Here is a 17,874-nt window from a genome sequence, read left to right on the forward strand (position 1 = left end):
TCAATCAAATACCTAGGAATAAAGCTGACCAAAGAAGTGAAAGACTTGTATACTGAACACTGTGAGTCGCAATTCAAGGAAATAGAAACTGATACCAAGAAATGGAAAGACATCCCATGCTCATAGATTGGAAGAATAAATATCATCAAAATGAATATTCTCCCCAGGGCCATGTACAAATTTAAGGCGATACCCATTAACGTTCCACCAAGCTTTTTTAAGAGAATAAAACAAAAACTACAATCATTTCTGGAAGCATAAAACACCTAGAATTGCCAAAACAATCTTGAGGAAGAGAAACATAAATGGAGGCATCACATTCCCATATCTCAAACTATATTATAAGGTCATCATCATCAAAACAGCCTGGTACTAGAACAAAAATAGGCACATAAACCAGCGGAACAGAACTGAAAGCCCAGAACTAAACCCCCACATCTATGGACATCTAATCTTTGATAAGGGGGCCCAATGTATTAAATGGAGGAAGGAGGCTCTCTTCAATAAATGGTGCTGGGAAAACTTGGTTGAAACATGCAGAAGAATGAAACTGAACTACCTTATCTCACCAGACACAAAATTCAACTCCAGATGGATCAAGGACCTGGATGATAGACCAGAAACTATCAAATACTTAGAGGAAAACATTGGTGCAACACTTTTCCACCTAAACCTAAAGGACATCTTTGATGAAAGAAACCCAACTGCAAGGAAGACTAAAGCAGAAACAAATCAATGGGACTATATCAAATTGAAAAGCTTCTGCACAGGCAAAGTAACTATCACATAAACAAAGAGACCCCTCACAGAATGGGAGAAGATCTTCACATCCCAGACATCAGACGAGAGCGCGGCAAACTTAGCAACAAAAGAGCAAATGACCCCATCCAAAAATGGGCAGAGGATAAGAACAGAACATTTACTTCAGAGGAGATCCAAAGGCTAACAAGCATATGAAAAATTGTTCCAGGTTGCTGATTGTTAGAGAAATGTAAGTAAAGACCACATTGAGATACTCCCTTACCCCTGTGAGAATGGCATACATCAAAAAGAACAGTAGCAACAAATGCTGGAGAGGCTGTGGGGACAGAGTTACAGTTCTGCACTGCTGGTGGGAATGTAAGCTGGTCCAGGCTCTGGGGAGAGCAGTCTGGTGAACTCTCACAAGGCTAGACATGAAACTTCCATATGACCCAGTAATCCCTCTTCCAGGGATATACCCCAAAGACTCCATAATACCTAATCAAAAAGAAATGTGTACACTTATGTTTATAGCAGGACAATTTGTAATAGCTAAAACCTGGAAGCAATCCAGGTGCTCAACTACAGTTGAGTGGCTGAGAAAGCTGTGGTATATATATATATATATATATATATATATATATATATATATATATATATATATATATATATATATATACACAATGGAATACTATGCAGCTATTAAGAACAATGAACCCACCTTCTCTGACCCATCTTGGATGGAGCTAGATAGAATTATGTTAAGTGCGCTAAGTCAGAAAGATAAAGATAAGTATGGGATGATCCCACTCATCAACAAAAGTGGAGAAAGAAGAACAGAAAGGGAAACTCAAAGTAGGATTTGACTGAATTTGACGTAGGGCACCAAAGTAAAAACCCTGGGTGAAGGGTGAGGATGGATGATCACCTTCACTGGGTGGAGGTGGGGGATCGGAGGTGGTGATGGGACATAATCTTCTGGTGGTGGGAATGGTGTTCATGTACACTTTTATCAATTTGTAGTTATGTAAACCACTATTTAATATGAGAGGGAAAATTTAATTGAATGTCTCAAACTTTTTAAATCACAGACTGAGTCATTTTAATACATAGACTAAGTCTTTGCTATGTTGACTCTCTTAAAAGCTTAGACCAGCCATGCTCCCAGAGGGATAGAGAATGGGAAAGCTATCAGGGGAGGGGGTGGGTTATGGAGATTGGGTGGTGGGAATTGTGTGGAGTTGTACCCCTCCTACCTTATGGTTTTGTTAATTAATCCTTTCTTAAATAAAAATTTTAAAAAAAATAAAGCTTAGACCAGGGAGAACAGAAGCAACTGGTGGCACAACTATATACAAATAATGTCAAAGGGCATAAATTATGATGATATTGTGTATGATACAGCAAATCCTAACAAAAGGATATTTCAAAGTTAACCCAATCACCAAATAATGTGATTATAGTAATAACTATCTATTGTCTTCTTAAACCCTAAGACCACAGGATCCTCCCACTTCCTCTTGAGAACCTATATTTCCCCCAGTCCTGGAACCTCTAGGGTGGGGCTCACTTTCCTGCATGCTTCTCTCAATTCATACCAAATGATATTCCATCCACGCATCCCAGCCTAATCAACGCAAGGAGTACCAACTTAGCATGCTTCACTTCAGACTGTGTCCAGAGACGTCAGGCATGGAATGTCAACCCTTCACCCTCATTACTCGGGTGAGACCTTTCTTTTCATAGAATTCTCAAATTCCATTCCAGGAGGCTCACTTCCTAACAAAATCCCAAAACCTAGATATACACCAGGTCCCATAAGATAGAGCATATGTTCATATGTATCCATAAATTAGGGCAAAATATATACCTGAAAGCAAAAATACACAGTAGTCTGTAGTGAGTCAGTGTCAAGTTCATAATGAAATAGTGTCTACTTAGACACCCTCCTTACCTACTTCCAGTTCTTTCACTCACTCCAAAGCTAACCTCATCAAATCAAGGACTGCAAAAGTTGAATAAGAGCAAGAGACTGGCAGACTTTAACAATGACTCTTCAGTCACTATCAGGCCACCCCATCAGCTGGGGCCCTAGTCGTGGAGTCCTGAGATTCTCAAAGAGATATGATGGACCTAGAGCTCCAACAAATCCCTCTCTCCATTATTATCAGTCATTCCTATCAGGAACAACACAATAGTTCCCTTTGTGGGCCTGCATAGGACCTTGCTTTCAACTTGGATCAACAATGATAGAGAATGTTCCATCCTACAAAGGGAGGCTGGAGAATACACTCTACGCTACACCTGAGGAAGATGGCTCCTGATATTGGAGCAGCTTGGAATGTTCCTACTTATGACCACAGAATGTGAGCTCAGATATACAGGGATGCAGAGGTCACATAGTCTCCTAAGCTGAATATGGGCCCCAGATCACATCAAATCTGTGGGGTTTACAGTCAACAATATTTACCCCCCTTCCCCCTATTTGGGAGCTACTCTCTTCCCTGATCCAGCTTTCTGGTCCTTCTGCCAGCCATGACATCACCTCCCCAAACAATAACTAGGATCCACCTGCATGTCAGATTTCAGGTGCAGGAAAAACAAACAAACAACACCAGTATAGCCACAGGCCCTTTGGAATATAACTAAAATATGCCTGCTAGCTAGCTACAAAGTGGAGGGCCCCCCAACTCTTCATCTGCACTATACCAGACTTTAGGTCCATGATTGGTCAACAATTTGTTTGGCTTTGTGTGTTAACTCTATTTTCAACCACCAGGTTCCAGATGCTACCATGATGCCGACCAGACTTCTCTGAACAGACAGTGTGTCCCACCAATGTGTCCTGGAGCTCTGCTCACTTCCCCAGAGCCCTCCACTCGGGAAAGAGAGAGAGAGGCTGGGAGCATGGATTGGCCAGTCAACGCCCATGTTCAGCAGGGAAGCAATACAGAAGCCAGACCTTCCACCTTTTGCACCCCATAATGACCTTGGGTTCATACTCCCAAAGGGTTAAAGAATAGGAAAGCTGGGAGTCAGGCTGTAGTGCAGTGAGTTAAGCTCATGTGGCACGAAGCAAAAAGACCAGCATAAGGATCCCTGTTCAAGCCCCCGGCTCCCCACCTGCAGGGGAGTCACTTCACAGGCGGTGAAGCAGGTCTGCAGGTGTCTGTCTTTCTCTCCCCCTCTCTGTCTTCCCCTCCTCTCTCCATTTCTCTCTGTCCTATCCAACAACAATGACATCAATAACAACTACAACAACCATAAAAATCAACAAGGGCAACAAAAGGGAAAATGAATAAATAAATATTTTTTAAAAAGAATGGGAAAGCTATCAGGGGAGGGGATGGGATATGGAGTTCTGGTGGTGGGAATTGTGTGAAGTTGTACCCCTCTTATCCTATGGTTTAGTCAATATTTCCTTTTTTTTTTTTTATAGATGTCACCATTTTTAATAAATACACTGATTTGTTCTTGGATTTTTTTCTTCTTATTATTTATCTAAGAAAGGAGACTTTAACAAGACCATAGGATTAGAGGGGTGCAGCTCCACACAATTCCCACCACCCAATCTCCATATCCCATCCCTCCCCTGATAGCTTTCCCATTCTCTATCCCTCTGGGAGTATGGATCCAGGGTTGTTGTGGGTTGTAGAAGGTGGGAAGTCTGGCTTCTGTAATTGCTTCCCCGCTGAACATGGACGTTGACTGGTCGGTCAATACTCCCAGTCTGCCTCTCTCTTTCCCTAGTAGGGTGGGGCTCTGGGAAGCGGAGCTCCAGGACACATTGGTGGGGTTGTCAGTCCAGGGAAGTCTGGTCGGCATCATGCTGGCATATGGAACCTGGTGGCTGAAAAGAGAGTTAACATACAAAGCCAAACAAATGGTTGAATAATCATGGGCCTGAAGGTTGGAATAGTGCAGATGAAGTGTTGGGGATATTCCCTGCATGCTCTTGTGTACTTCTGCTTTCAGGTATATATTTTTCCCTAGTTTATGGGCACGTGTGAACATATGCTCTATCTCAGGGGACCTGGACTATATCTAGGATTGGGGACTTTATTGGGGGGTGGACCACCTGGAATGGAGTTAGAGATTACTATGAAAGGAAAGGTCTCACCCGAGTGATGAAGCTGAAGGGTTGTTGTTCCACACCTGAAGTCTCTGGACACAGTCTGAAGTGAAGCATGTTGGGGTGTCACTCGTTGCATTGATTAGGTTTTGGTCCGCGGATGCAATATTATTTAGTATGAATTGAGAGAAGCATGCAGGAAAGTGGGCCCCACCCTAAGGTTCCAGGACTGGGGGAAATATAGGCTCTATAGTGGAGATGTGAGGTTCCTGCTGTCTTAGGGTTCAAGAAGACAATGGATAGTTATTGTTATCATCACATTATTTGGTAATTGGGTTAACTTTGAAAAGTCCCTTTGTTAGGGTTTGCTGTATAATACCCAGCATCTTGTATAAAATACTTCCTTTTTATCAATAAAATTTTTTAAAAGAATGTATTTTATGTTTTCTTATGGTTTTGTTCCTCTAGTGACAAAGCTGTTTCCTTCAAGATATCTTTATTCTTCTCAGATCTTTTATGAATGCATCAATCTTCATGCAGCTTCAAAGACTGTCTTTCCCTTGTATCACTTTAAATATATTTTTGATTGTCTTCCATCTGGCTTTATTTCCAAAGAGAAGTCACTGAAGAGTCAGTCATCATTTTTATTTTCTTCACCTTAAATTACTGAAATATGTCTTATTTTTGTGACTTTTTTCTTTTTCTTTTTCTTTGCTTATCTGCACAGCTCTTGATGTTTCCTGGTGGGCTATTCTTGATTTGAGCAGAGAATTATGATGTTTTTGTTTATGATGTTTGGGGGAATGTTTGGTTTTATTTTATTGCTTCTACCATTTTTTGACTTCTATCTGATACTGCAAGTGGCAAGTGTGTGTGTGTGTGTGTGTGTGTGTGTGTGTGTGTGTGTGTGTGTGTGTGTTACAATCTCCACTTCTTCAAGTTCATGTCTGTCTTCATGTATTTTGTGTCCTTGCATTGTGGTTTGGGATGTGTGTCCAGCATCATCCGTAAGTCTCTTTCATTCTGTTCCTTTTCCTCAAGAACTGTGATTCTGTACTTCGTTTATTATAGTTTCTATGATTTTATTCTAGTTTCTATGATTCTGTACTTCATTTATTCTAGTTTTTATGTTTTTTATTATTGGGGTAAGACTACTTAAACACACGTCATACTGCATGTACAAAGATTCTATTAAATGAGAATAATCATTGTGCATTATAGCTACATACACAGTGACAGAAAACAAACATACAGATACTCATTTAGAGGACTTTGTGATTGATTTCCACACAGTCTTATAGCTGCTGTATTCATTCAGTGAACAGTTCAGTTTCCTTCAGCTGTCTTCCTTCTTGGTGCCTAAAACATATATCTCAAGAACTGTGAATCACATATGTATTAGTAATTTTACTTACGAGAGTGATGCCAAGAACTTACATGTGGATAAAACAGAGAAGTAAAACTATAGTAACTTTCCAGTTAAGCTTGAGTAAACTTAAGTGCATTAAAATAGGAGGAAAGAAAATGAAATCTAGGCTGTATCCCATTTTTTAATTCAGTGTCAGATATGTTGATCACTTCTTTCCATAAATTACCAAGACACATCCAGCTTCATTACAATTACTATATTCTTACATTTGATATTTGTGGTCAGTGTTCATTGTCACTGTGTTATGGAATAAGCTTCTATATTTGCAGTTAGAAAGTAAGAACTGCATTATGTTCAGGATAGTTTGTAAAGTAAATAAAAAATAATCAACAACTAGTTACTTTCAGAAATAGTGACACGAGGTTAACTCAATAACAGATATAATCTCTTCTTTCTTTTTTAACCTCAAACTAGTGAATTGAATCCCTTGCAAGTTCTTACTTTGTCTTTAAACTTTGAATTAATTTATGTAACAAAATGGCCCTCAAGGTTGAGTGGAGTTTTATCTTGCCTTTCACTCTTGAATTTGGTCCAGATGTCTTTTTTTGTTGTACCTGTGGACTACCCTGATCATATTTTATAAATAGCAGATTTTTAATTTACATGGTTAATCAATCTGTTGATTTTGTTTCCCATTTGAAAATTCTATGAAAATTTGAGCAGTATATTTTTCTTTCTATGGCCTATTACAATCTACAGTGTAGGATAGATATCTTACTTGTTGTATAACCTTTGAATAAATTGTGTTTTCCAGGGTGTGTAATAAATATTATCCTAGAAGCAATATAAACATGAATCATAGTATTGGATAATAACTCTTTATTTTATGTCTTCCCTTACAGGCTCTTAAAGTTGATCTACAATGGAAAAATTTCTTTTTTATCTGTTTTTCATTGGCATAGCAGTGAGAGCTCAGATCTGTCCAAAGCGTTGTGTCTGTCAGATTTTGTCTCCTAATCTTGCGACTCTTTGTGCCAAGAAAGGGCTTCTATTTGTTCCACCAAACATTGACAGAAGAACTGTGGAGCTGAGGTTGGCAGACAATTTTGTTACAAATATCAAAAGAAAAGATTTTGCCAACATGACCAGCTTGGTGGACCTAACACTCTCCAGGAACACAATAAGTTTTATTACGCCTCATGCTTTTGCGGACTTACGAAATTTGAGGGCATTGCATCTAAATAGCAACAGATTGACTAAGATTACAAACGATATGTTCAGCGGACTTTCCAATCTCCATCATTTGATATTAAACAACAATCAGCTGACGTTGATTTCTTCAACTGCCTTTGATGATGTTTTTGCCCTGGAGGAGCTGGATCTGTCCTACAATAATTTAGAAACAATTCCTTGGGATGCTGTGGAGAAGATGGTCAGCCTGCACACTCTTAGTCTGGACCACAACATGATTGACAACATCCCTAAAGGAACTTTCTCCCACTTGCACAAGATGACACGACTAGATGTGACGTCCAATAAACTGCAAAAGCTGCCACCTGACCCTCTCTTTCAGAGGGCCCAGGTGCTAGCAACCTCAGGAATTATAAGCCCGTCTACTTTCGCATTAAGCTTTGGCGGAAACCCTTTGCATTGCAATTGTGAACTGTTGTGGTTGAGGCGTCTGTCTAGAGAAGATGACCTAGAGACGTGTGCTTCCCCAGCGCTTTTAACTGGGCGCTACTTTTGGTCAGTTCCTGAGGAAGAGTTCTTGTGTGAGCCTCCTCTCATCACTCGGCATACACATGAGATGAGAGTCCTAGAGGGCCAGAGGGCAACCCTGAGGTGCAAAGCTAGGGGAGACCCCGAGCCTGCCATTCACTGGATTTCTCCTGAAGGGAAGCTCATTTCCAATGCAAGCAGATCTCTAGTGTATGATAATGGAACACTTGACATTCTGATAACGACCGTCAAGGATACAGGTGCTTTTACCTGCATTGCTTCCAACCCCGCTGGGGAAGCGACACAAACAGTGGATCTCCACATAATTAAACTCCCCCACATACTAAACAGTACAAATCACATTCACGAGCCTGACCCCGGGTCTTCAGACATCTTAACGTCGACCAAGTCAGGTTCTAATGCCAGCAGTAGTAATGGCGATACTAAAATGAGTCAAGAGAAAATTGTGGTGGCAGAAGCAACATCGTCTACAGCGCTACTGAAATTTAATTTTCAGAGAAATATCCCTGGAATACGTATGTTTCAAATCCAGTACAATGGTACTTATGATGACACTCTTGTTTACAGGTAAGGGAAGTTATGTAAAATGTCATACTCACCATGAATCTTAGCAGAGGGCTTGGAAGTAGACTACCGACCACTTTTTCAGTTGACAGTTCAAGTGTGCATTCTAATTCTAGTACTCCGTTTTCAGAAGCAGAGGATGTGAAGTTTGTAACAAGTCAATATATGTGGGGAACTGTCATGAATTGTCTTACTTTTTAGAGAGTTCAAATTTATATGTAATACTATGCTTACTTACTTTTTTCCCCATCATCTAAGAGATGTGACTATCAGAGAACAAGATTGACTATTCTAAAAATTCAAAAACATACCAGAACTTACACATCTGCATCAGTGTTCTTTCCTTCAAGGAAGTCACGTTGGGAAGCTAGACCATTATCCCAATGATGCTGCCATTGCTCAAAGCACTTTTGGAATTATCTTTAGAACCTCGTCATACTATTTTGAATATCCTCATTGGTGGCAAATCTTCGTCTTTTGAGGGTGAATTTGAATTTTGGAAACAAGCAAAAGCCATTTGGAGCCAAGTCTTGTGAATAAGGTGGGTGATCAAGATGGGTATTGCCATTTTTGGTCAAAAATAGGATGTAACTATAAAGTAATGAGACTGATTTTTTTCTTGAGTGACTGAATTATGTGTATGTGTGTTGTCTCATATTCACTCGTTCTCAAGACAATTCCAAATAGAAAGTTTACAAATATTTTGAGCAGTGAAAGTATAACTAGAGTTTACTATCTAACCTCCAGGTAAGAATATTAATGGAGACTTTGCAGCAGAATAATGAATTTCTGGTATGTTTTTCTGAAGTTCAGCCTCATTGACTTATAGTCACATCTTGTCCAATATCCAGCTGGAATTATATCAGTATATCTTACCCATCCATGTAGTTTAGTTTATGATAGATTATTAGAGCTGCTGGGAAATGATAAAAAGTAGTGTGACCTTGAATATATTTTTTCGTGAAGTCCTACATAAATCAGATCAATTTAATTGCTGAGTACCCAGTTGAACGCTTGAAGATAATTTGACTTTTTGCTCATATGCAAATGAGCAAAATAAGTATGCACTGTTATAAATGAAAGAACTGGCCCAGGCAGCCATGTGGTTGATACTGGGTAAGGTTCTCCTGGAAGACTCCTTAATTTCCCCATCTTTGAAAGGAAAACAAAAATAGAGCAAATAGCTTCTAGTATAACTGGGATTACTAGATGCATGGGTTGTACGTTAGGATGCATGTGTACGAACACAGTCTGCTTTGGTCATGCTCAGCTCTTTGCCTGAGCTGATATGCCTATCTCATTATCAGTGATTACTACTGTGCCCAACCTCCCACTCTCCTGTAATTGTGGTAGACATTCTCTATTGTTTTAAGTGTATTTCTGTGAAATAGTTTGGTTTCTTTTCAAACCCCCCACCCCCCAGGTATTAATCCTGCATGATAAGTAAGTTCTGTGCTACCTTAGGAAATGGAACTCCTGATCCTAATGTTTAGATGTGGAAAATAGTGTGTCTTTCTTACAGTTATTGCAAGGATCAAATTATGATGTATAGAAAGTATGGGTTCATGCCCTATGTTGATTTTGCACTCAGACATGCTCTGGTCTAAAATTCTCTGACACACTTCGAACACATTATATAAGCACTTATAATAGATTTAAAACAAACAAACAAACAAAAAGCCAGATCTTGGAGTTCCCAAAACTCAGTTTCATGGGATATGTTTTTCCCAAATTCACTATTATGTTTGGTATATTTTGCTGGGAATGAGAAAAAAATAATTAGTGGAAAAGGTCCACAAGACTTTTAATATAATGTATTCAGAGATGTTTATAAATTCTTATCAAGATTCATAAGCTGTGATCTGAACATTTTTCATCAACCCATAATAGTGAGGATGAGAAATATGCTGTTCATATTTCTGCGATTATATGACTGATACATTTTCACTGTCTTCATTTGTACATAAAAATACTAGACAATAAATGTTCAAGGCGTAGAAGAGATTTGAGATCTGTAAATAAAGTACTTTAATATCAGTAATTATTCCATGGCAGCATATCACTGATTTGGAAAACAAATATTCTGCAAGGCATTTGCATTCTGCTTTCTAATGTGATTGTCAGAGTTCTCCCTTCCCTCAGATTGGCTTTTAGTCACAGAGGTGTTGTAAGTGCTAAATGGATTTGTTTAGTAGTCAGATAATGTCACAGTCACACCTTTCAAAAGCAATTTGTCATAAATGATTTTTGAGCAGTGGCTTTTATTAGGAGTTCTGCTTTGCCAAGAAACATAATTAGTAAGCTTGTCAAGGCATGGTGCAAACACCATTGAGAGAATGCAGGCTTCAACAATGACTGGTAGCTGTTTTAACTGAGCAAATATAAGATGAGATCATTTCCCCCTATACAGTATCTGTTATTAATGTGCTTATCTGAAATGAAATGAAACAGAACTGAAGTCCTAATGGCTATGTGTATATACTTTGTGTTGCTGTTAATATTAACACAAATTCCATTGTCCTTCAGAATGATACCTCCTACGAGCAAAACCTTTCTTGTCAATAACTTGGCTTCTGGAACTATGTATGACTTGTGTGTGTTGGCAATATATGATGATGGGATCACTTCCCTCACTGCCACAAGAGTCGTGGGTTGCATCCAGTTCACTACGGAACAGGATTATGTAAGATGCCATTTCATGCAGTCCCAGTTCTTGGGAGGCACCATGATTATTATTATCGGTGGAATAATCGTAGCCTCTGTGCTGGTGTTCATCATCATCCTGATGATCCGGTATAAAGTCTGTAACAGTAACGGGCAGCAGAAAGTCACCAAGGTCAGCAATGTCTACTCACAAACCAATGGGGCCCAGATCCAAGGCTGCAGTGTCACACTGCCCCAGTCTGTATCCAAACAAGCTGTGGGACCTGAGGAGAATGCCCAGTGTTGCAAAGTTGCCCATGACAATGTGATACAGGCTTCAGAAACATGTTCAAGTCAGGACTCCTCTACCACTACCTCTGCTTTGCCTCCTGCCTGGACTTCAAGCACTTCTGTATCCCAAAAGCAGAAAAGAAAGACTGGTACCAAGCAAAGTACCGACGCACAGAATGAAGGCATCACAAATGTTGAGTCCCAAAACACTAACAGGAACAACTCAACTGCGCTGCAGCTAGCTAGTAGACCTCCTGATTGTATCACGGAGGGGCCCACGTCTAAAAGAGCACACGCAAAGCCAAGTAAGTTTCTCACTTTACCTGCTGAGAGATCTCCAGAGTGAGGCACAGGTGCTTGCTCCTCAAGTGGAGAATTAGAGGAATGCTGTTGTTACATGAACCCACCGCGTGCATGTAAGCTGTGTTCTAAAAGAAGCGTGTCTGTGAATGGGATATTCATGCAGTCTACCCGTTGTGATGGGCGTAGTGGGCAAGCAACTCTTGCAAAGCCTGAGTCCATGTAGGGAAGCACTGTATGGTCCGACCGGTTGTTTCCTTTTGATGAAAAGATCATGTTGGGATTTCACATAGGAAATTGGAGTTTGAAATCCCAGTCATGTCTTTCTCATAGATGGCTGGTAAGGAGGGGCATCATTGGGAAGTGTGTAAACCTTCCAGGGGGTGGGTGTATGTGTGTGGTGTGTATGTGCCTATAAATATATGAGTAGAATATATGAATGGACATATTCACACACAGAGCTGCATCCTACATAAAGTGGAAAAGCAGTCCAGGGAAAGAAGCATAGCAACAGCGCCTCCCTAATCTAGCTGCCGCTTCTAGCTTCTGCAAGGTCAGATCACAAAAATGGAGGGAAAACAAAGTCTTGCATTGATATTTCCCAGCCTTACAGAGGGTGACCTGTGGGTGAGCGGGTCTGTCAAAATAAGTAGATTGTGTTTTCTTTTCCTTTCAGTGAAAATAGTGTTTGGTTTTAAGCAGAAATTTTGGAGAAAACACTGTATTCTTATGTTATATAAAGTATTCAGTAAGTGTTCCCAGACAGTGTTAAAATAAGTATTCTAACCAACATTCTTGGTTCAAGTGCCTTCAAGGTTCTGTGATACTTCTCACCCATGGCATAGCTTTTCAGTATAAGGTGAATAAAATGCAACTCATTTTGAATGTATCAAAAAGTCCAATTCGTTTTTAAGTTACATATCGTAAGTTGATATATATTAACCAGGGCATACAGCATGTCTTCCTTTATTAAGTACGAATTTATCACACTAGTAAGTTTTATGCTTTTTCTTAATGCTAGCTAAAATGGAAGTGAAAATACAAGCTTTCCTTCACCAGTATGATGTGTATTTTTATTAACAATGAAAACTTTTAATAGAATTGTTACTCCATTTATAAGCAATATAAAGTCATTGTTCATTAACCAGATAGTGGTTTTGTTTTTCCCATCTGTGCTGTATTCTGAATTTGAATGTCTTTCTCTTAGAGTAATGCATTTACTATTTTAACCAAAACCTGCTATGAAATTTAATTAGAGATCATGCATATCTAATGGGTGTATATCACTTTTAAAAGGATTTAATCAGTCTCTAAATTTATTCTGTATATTGTAGCAATCTTCAACATTGACTTTAGTCGACGTCTATAGATGCATCTTCCTATCTTCTTCATGGAACTTACAGCATTATATGCCAAACGAGTGGCATTTGATTAAAAATAGGTTAGAGAGGTTAACACTGAGGGGGCCGGGTGGTTGCCACCTAGTACCATATTACAGCAAGGATCCCGGTTCAAGCCCCCTAGCTCCCCACTTGCAGGGAGTCGCTTCACAAGCTGTGAAGCATGTCTGCAGGTGTCTATCTTCTCTTTATCTCCCTTCCCCTATCCATTTCTCTCTGTCCTACCCAATAATTTAAAAAAGAGAAAAAGTGGCCAACAGGAGAAGATTCTAGTACCACCCGACTCCCAGCAATAACCCTGGAAGAAAAAGAACCAAAAAACTGAGTAACATTGAGGATTTTTCTGGTTGATCTGTTAGTCTTTTGAATAATGCTTGTATAGTAAATTTATGCATATGATTTGAGCCATCATATTATGAGATAGACGCTTTCTTTGTTGAAAGTATTCCCTGGGAGTAAGTTAAACACACAGTAATTATCTATGTGAATTCTTTCAGCTCCCTTGAAAAACCATTCAATCACCAGTTTACTTTTTTTAATAAGAAGCACATGTAAAATGTTTAGCTAATTTATCTTGACGGAGGCACATCACATCATAAATCATTTATTGTTATGATAGTCAGAAGTGGTAAGATTACAATAGTTAGTAGTTATAGTCCACACCAGTCTTAGGAAAAACTGATGTGTTTTCCTTGCCTCAGGTGTCTCTGTATCTCTTCTCTGGCCAGATTCCCATTTTGAAATTTGCTTTTCACGTTTCCCTGAAGCTAATCCGCCTCCATGGGTGTGTTTGTTACATAAGCCTTCCATGAAAATGAGATAATGTGTGATGTTTTGTATTTTCAATGTCAACTGCACTTTTCGATTCTATTTCTGAATTATTAACCAAAACGAACGAATTCAATTAGCATCAACTAGATTAATTCTTCTTGAGGCACTGATAGGCAAAACAGTAACACCTGTCCCTCCCCAGTTTTCACTTATGTGGAACCAGAATCCTGAATAGATAAAAGCCTTCAAGACTTAAAAAGTGGATGCCCAAAGAAGTAATTTCTGACATTATGAAAGTCGTAAAGAAAGAGTGTCAAAAAGTCTGCAACATAAAAAGCTACTTAGCACTTCAGCTTGAACCTACTGATTAAGTGATTTTGTGTTTTCCAGTTACCTGTATATTTCACTGTAATTAAATAGCTCTTATTTCTTACAAATACTCAGAGGGTAGAATGTACGTTTTGAGAGATCAACAAATGACTGACTTAACAAGAAAGTCAACTTCTGTTGTTTGTTTATAAATACATGAAGCAGATGTTATTTAAGGTACTTTCAGTGTGAAAAGACTGATGTGAATTCATCAAGGTTCCTGGTATAATTCCACAAACACTGTAACTGAATAAGTGAGCTCTGAAGGAAGTCACAGTTATAAGAATATTGATTGATTAGCTGAGTGCAGGTTTGTGATTTAGTTTTTGATTACTCAAGCAAGAAATTGTGCTTCTTGATTTTTCTCTTTCTCTCTCTCTCTTTTGCATTTTAACATTTAACTCATTATCTAGAAATATACACACATATACAGATGGTCCAAGTCATGGCATTTGCTAGCTGTTGATAACATAGTATAAAATATTTACATGTGAAGTATGATTGATATATGTGTTTATATGTAGAGAGGCATTGGTTTTGTTCCCTTGTCTTGTTTTTATTTTTTGTTGCTATTTTGCACTAGGGTTTCAACTTCCTACATTTGAAAAAAAAAAACTAATAATATTTTTACATACATTTGCTACAGACAGGTCTCCTAAAAACTGTATTTTTCATTTTTGTCTTACTAGATAATTATTTCCTAATTCGAATATACAATTTGTAAATTTTATTTTTAAAAAAAATATATATAATATCTGTATGTCTTCAAGGATACTGAGGTATTAGCTAGTGTACCAGACATGTTGAGAAACAAAAGTTTGCTCTGATAAATACCAATTTATTTTAGTCTATAGATAGAAACTGGACTCTTTGCAGATGACATTATACTATATATAGAAAAAAACACAATAACCTAGGAGAAAGCTCCTGGAAGTTATTAAGTAAGATACAAAAGTCACTGGCTACAAAATCACTCTACAGAGATCGGTGGTTCTCCTCTATGTAAGCAAGAATCCATTTTGTCATCTTTAAGTACTTATAAACTACAAGCGCTCAGACTAAATTTTAACTATTTTGTTTGTATTGTTACTGGAAGAATGTTAGACCTTTCGTCTATAGAGTGAGAATATTAACAGGGCTTTTATCACAAAGAGCAATGCAGTTGCCTTTTTAAAAAATTTTTGTTTGTTATTAATAATTTGTTACAAGGTCAGTTGCCTTTTAGTTGCTAAATTTTAGTATTTGCTCCTCATTTTGTTTGTAATAGTAAACTGAAAACACCAGTAATTTTTCAAATTCTACAAATATAATACGCTACCTGCATTTGCCAAGTATATAAGATGCTTGCTCAGAGTAGACAGCCTATATTCTCCCTTGAATGACGGAGTCCCTTTTCTATTTTATAGTGCTGATAAAATGATGTTTCTTCAATAACTTGCTTATTTCTGACCAGTGCGTTGCCCAGTCATGGCTGTTGGTGACGCCAACTATCACATCTGGGATCTTGTGCATATAAGCACTTAGCTTTCTCCTCAGCCCAGCGATTTTTATTTATATCACAGAATGAAGATTATACTTTGTCCCTTGCTCAACTTTACCTTGTAACTCAGAACTCTGAGTTACAGAACTGTCTCGTTAGCAGTGTGTGTGTGTGTGTGTGTGTGTGTGTGTGTGTGTGCAATTTCTGTGAACAAGTGTGTGTGAAATGTTTTAAGGAAAGGAAGTGCTTCAACACACAGGTGACTTGAACAGGAAAGCCTGTCATTGTATAATGAATATAGTGATGACCATACCCTTTTACCTTGTAATGGGGGTAAGTTAAATGATAGTTGCATTAAAAATACAAATACTAAACCCTTCATTTAAAAAAAAAAAAGGTTTCACAGAGGGAACGAGGAGACACCTTAGCCCTCTGACTATGCAAGGGATCAGGTTCAGACAAGGGAAAACATTATGAACAATGGAGCAATGCCGTGGGGTCTTTTTTTTTTTTTTTTTAATCTCTCTCCCTCTGTCCTTATCTGAAATTAAAATAAAAATAGAAAAGGAGTTATCAGAAGCAGTGGAGTTGTGCAGAAGTTAGTTTCACAGCACAGTGCCCCTGTTGTATCCTGTGAGACCCCACAGTTCAATGCTCAGCACCTCCTGTGACGGCATGGCAGGGTCAGAGAAGTTGCTCACTTAAGTGTGTTGCTTTGAGCCTGACCACCATGGCATAGAAGGAAGTTTTATTTAGTGCTGTGGTCTTTTTTTTTTTTTTTTAGCTCTCTCTTTGTCTCTCTGTCACTATCCACAAATAAATAAATGAATAGATAAAAAGAAAAAGAAAGAATGATGTCTCTATAAAAATAAGAAAATTAAAATAGGAAAAGAAATAGTGAATGTTAAAACAGCTTTGGAACTCCTTTCAAATCACTCATCAATTGTTATTCTTCTGTGTTATGTAAAACATACTAGATTCACAAATTGAAATAGTTTTCTCTTTTTTTTAAGCAGCAGGGGGGCAGAAGCCATCCATATTGAAGAACAGAAGATAAATTTAAAAGAGAGAGAGAGAGAGAGAAATATTTTACTGCCTTTAATTCATCGAAAAATGTTGTTGGTGTTATAGCAAATAGAATTACCAAGGTCATAACTGGGATAATATTTTGGAATAGAATTACCACATCATGGTACTTTTAATACATTTGAAATTTTATCAGATGCACAAATAGTAAGATAACAATTTTCTGGTTGTATTCAATGTAAAATTTCAGTATCTAGACTAAGCATTGAATAAAATACTTTATGTGTAGTTATATGTTTATATGTAAATGTTATTTATAAATATACTAACATATGTCATTATATATTTATAACCATAATATTTTTCAGTAACATAGATTTAATTAATGTAACCAAATTAAATCAAAATAGAATGGTCATCAGAGCATTTATTCTAGAAAAAAATTGTATTTATCACATTCCTGTGGATTATGCCTTCTAGTACAAATTTATTGTTCTTCTATTCCTAATGGTAACTGTCTCTACAACTTTTCTAATTCTTTTTAAAATAAATGTTTTAGATAGGTATCTCTAGGGTTCATAAATTTTAACAAAAAAAACTTAAAAACTTCAACTAAATTTGAGATAAGCTATCAAACCCCTTTCATTTTGAGTGTGGATGAGTGCACATTTAATCTTATCTGAAATACAAGCTAGCCAGATATTGTGACTTATTTCCAATATATGTCCGATTGTTCTTGTAATGTGAAAGCACTTATATGTGTTGGTGACACCAGTATATAATTTTCTAATCATGGTTCTGTATAATGAACAGTTTTTATTAGGGTTTTAATTCAAAACCTCACAATTAAAGACCACTGAGAACTTGCATTAATACGTGTGGAAATTCTGTCAAATAATAGTTTTCCCTCTTCCCACCAGACACACCTAGGAATCTTCTACAAAGCCATCTCTTTTTTTCTTGCCATTGTATCATTTCCTAGCGACGTCTTAGCATTTCGTGTGGAGAATGTATGGTCAGAAGTGCTGTCTAATGCTCAATATTTAGAGCCAAGTGAAACATTCATGCAGTCACTTAGAGGAAGAATGTCTGCATTCAGCACTTAAAT

The 17,874-nt window shown here is 37.9% G+C and overlaps 1 protein-coding gene across 3 annotated transcripts in view; it reads left to right on the forward strand.

Annotated features, from left to right (window-relative positions):
• LRFN5 (leucine rich repeat and fibronectin type III domain containing 5) overlaps positions 1-17,874 on the forward strand; it is a 274,336-nt gene that overhangs the window by 251,219 nt on the left and 5,243 nt on the right. For 2 of the 3 annotated variants that reach the window (XM_060175564.1, XM_060175565.1), the window contains 2 exons: positions 7,085-8,489; positions 11,013-11,725. In XM_060175564.1, coding sequence (XP_060031547.1) covers positions 7,105-8,489; positions 11,013-11,725 — 2,098 coding nt within the window. In that variant the 5' untranslated portion in view covers positions 7,085-7,104. Of the gene's footprint in view, positions 1-7,084; positions 8,490-8,744; positions 9,022-11,012; positions 11,726-17,874 lie in introns of those variants that run through there. The other variant, XM_060175566.1, reaches the window with a different exon arrangement.

This window comes from Erinaceus europaeus, chromosome 16, assembly GCF_950295315.1.
Source record: "Erinaceus europaeus chromosome 16, mEriEur2.1, whole genome shotgun sequence".
Taxonomy (NCBI): domain Eukaryota; kingdom Metazoa; phylum Chordata; class Mammalia; order Eulipotyphla; family Erinaceidae; genus Erinaceus; species Erinaceus europaeus.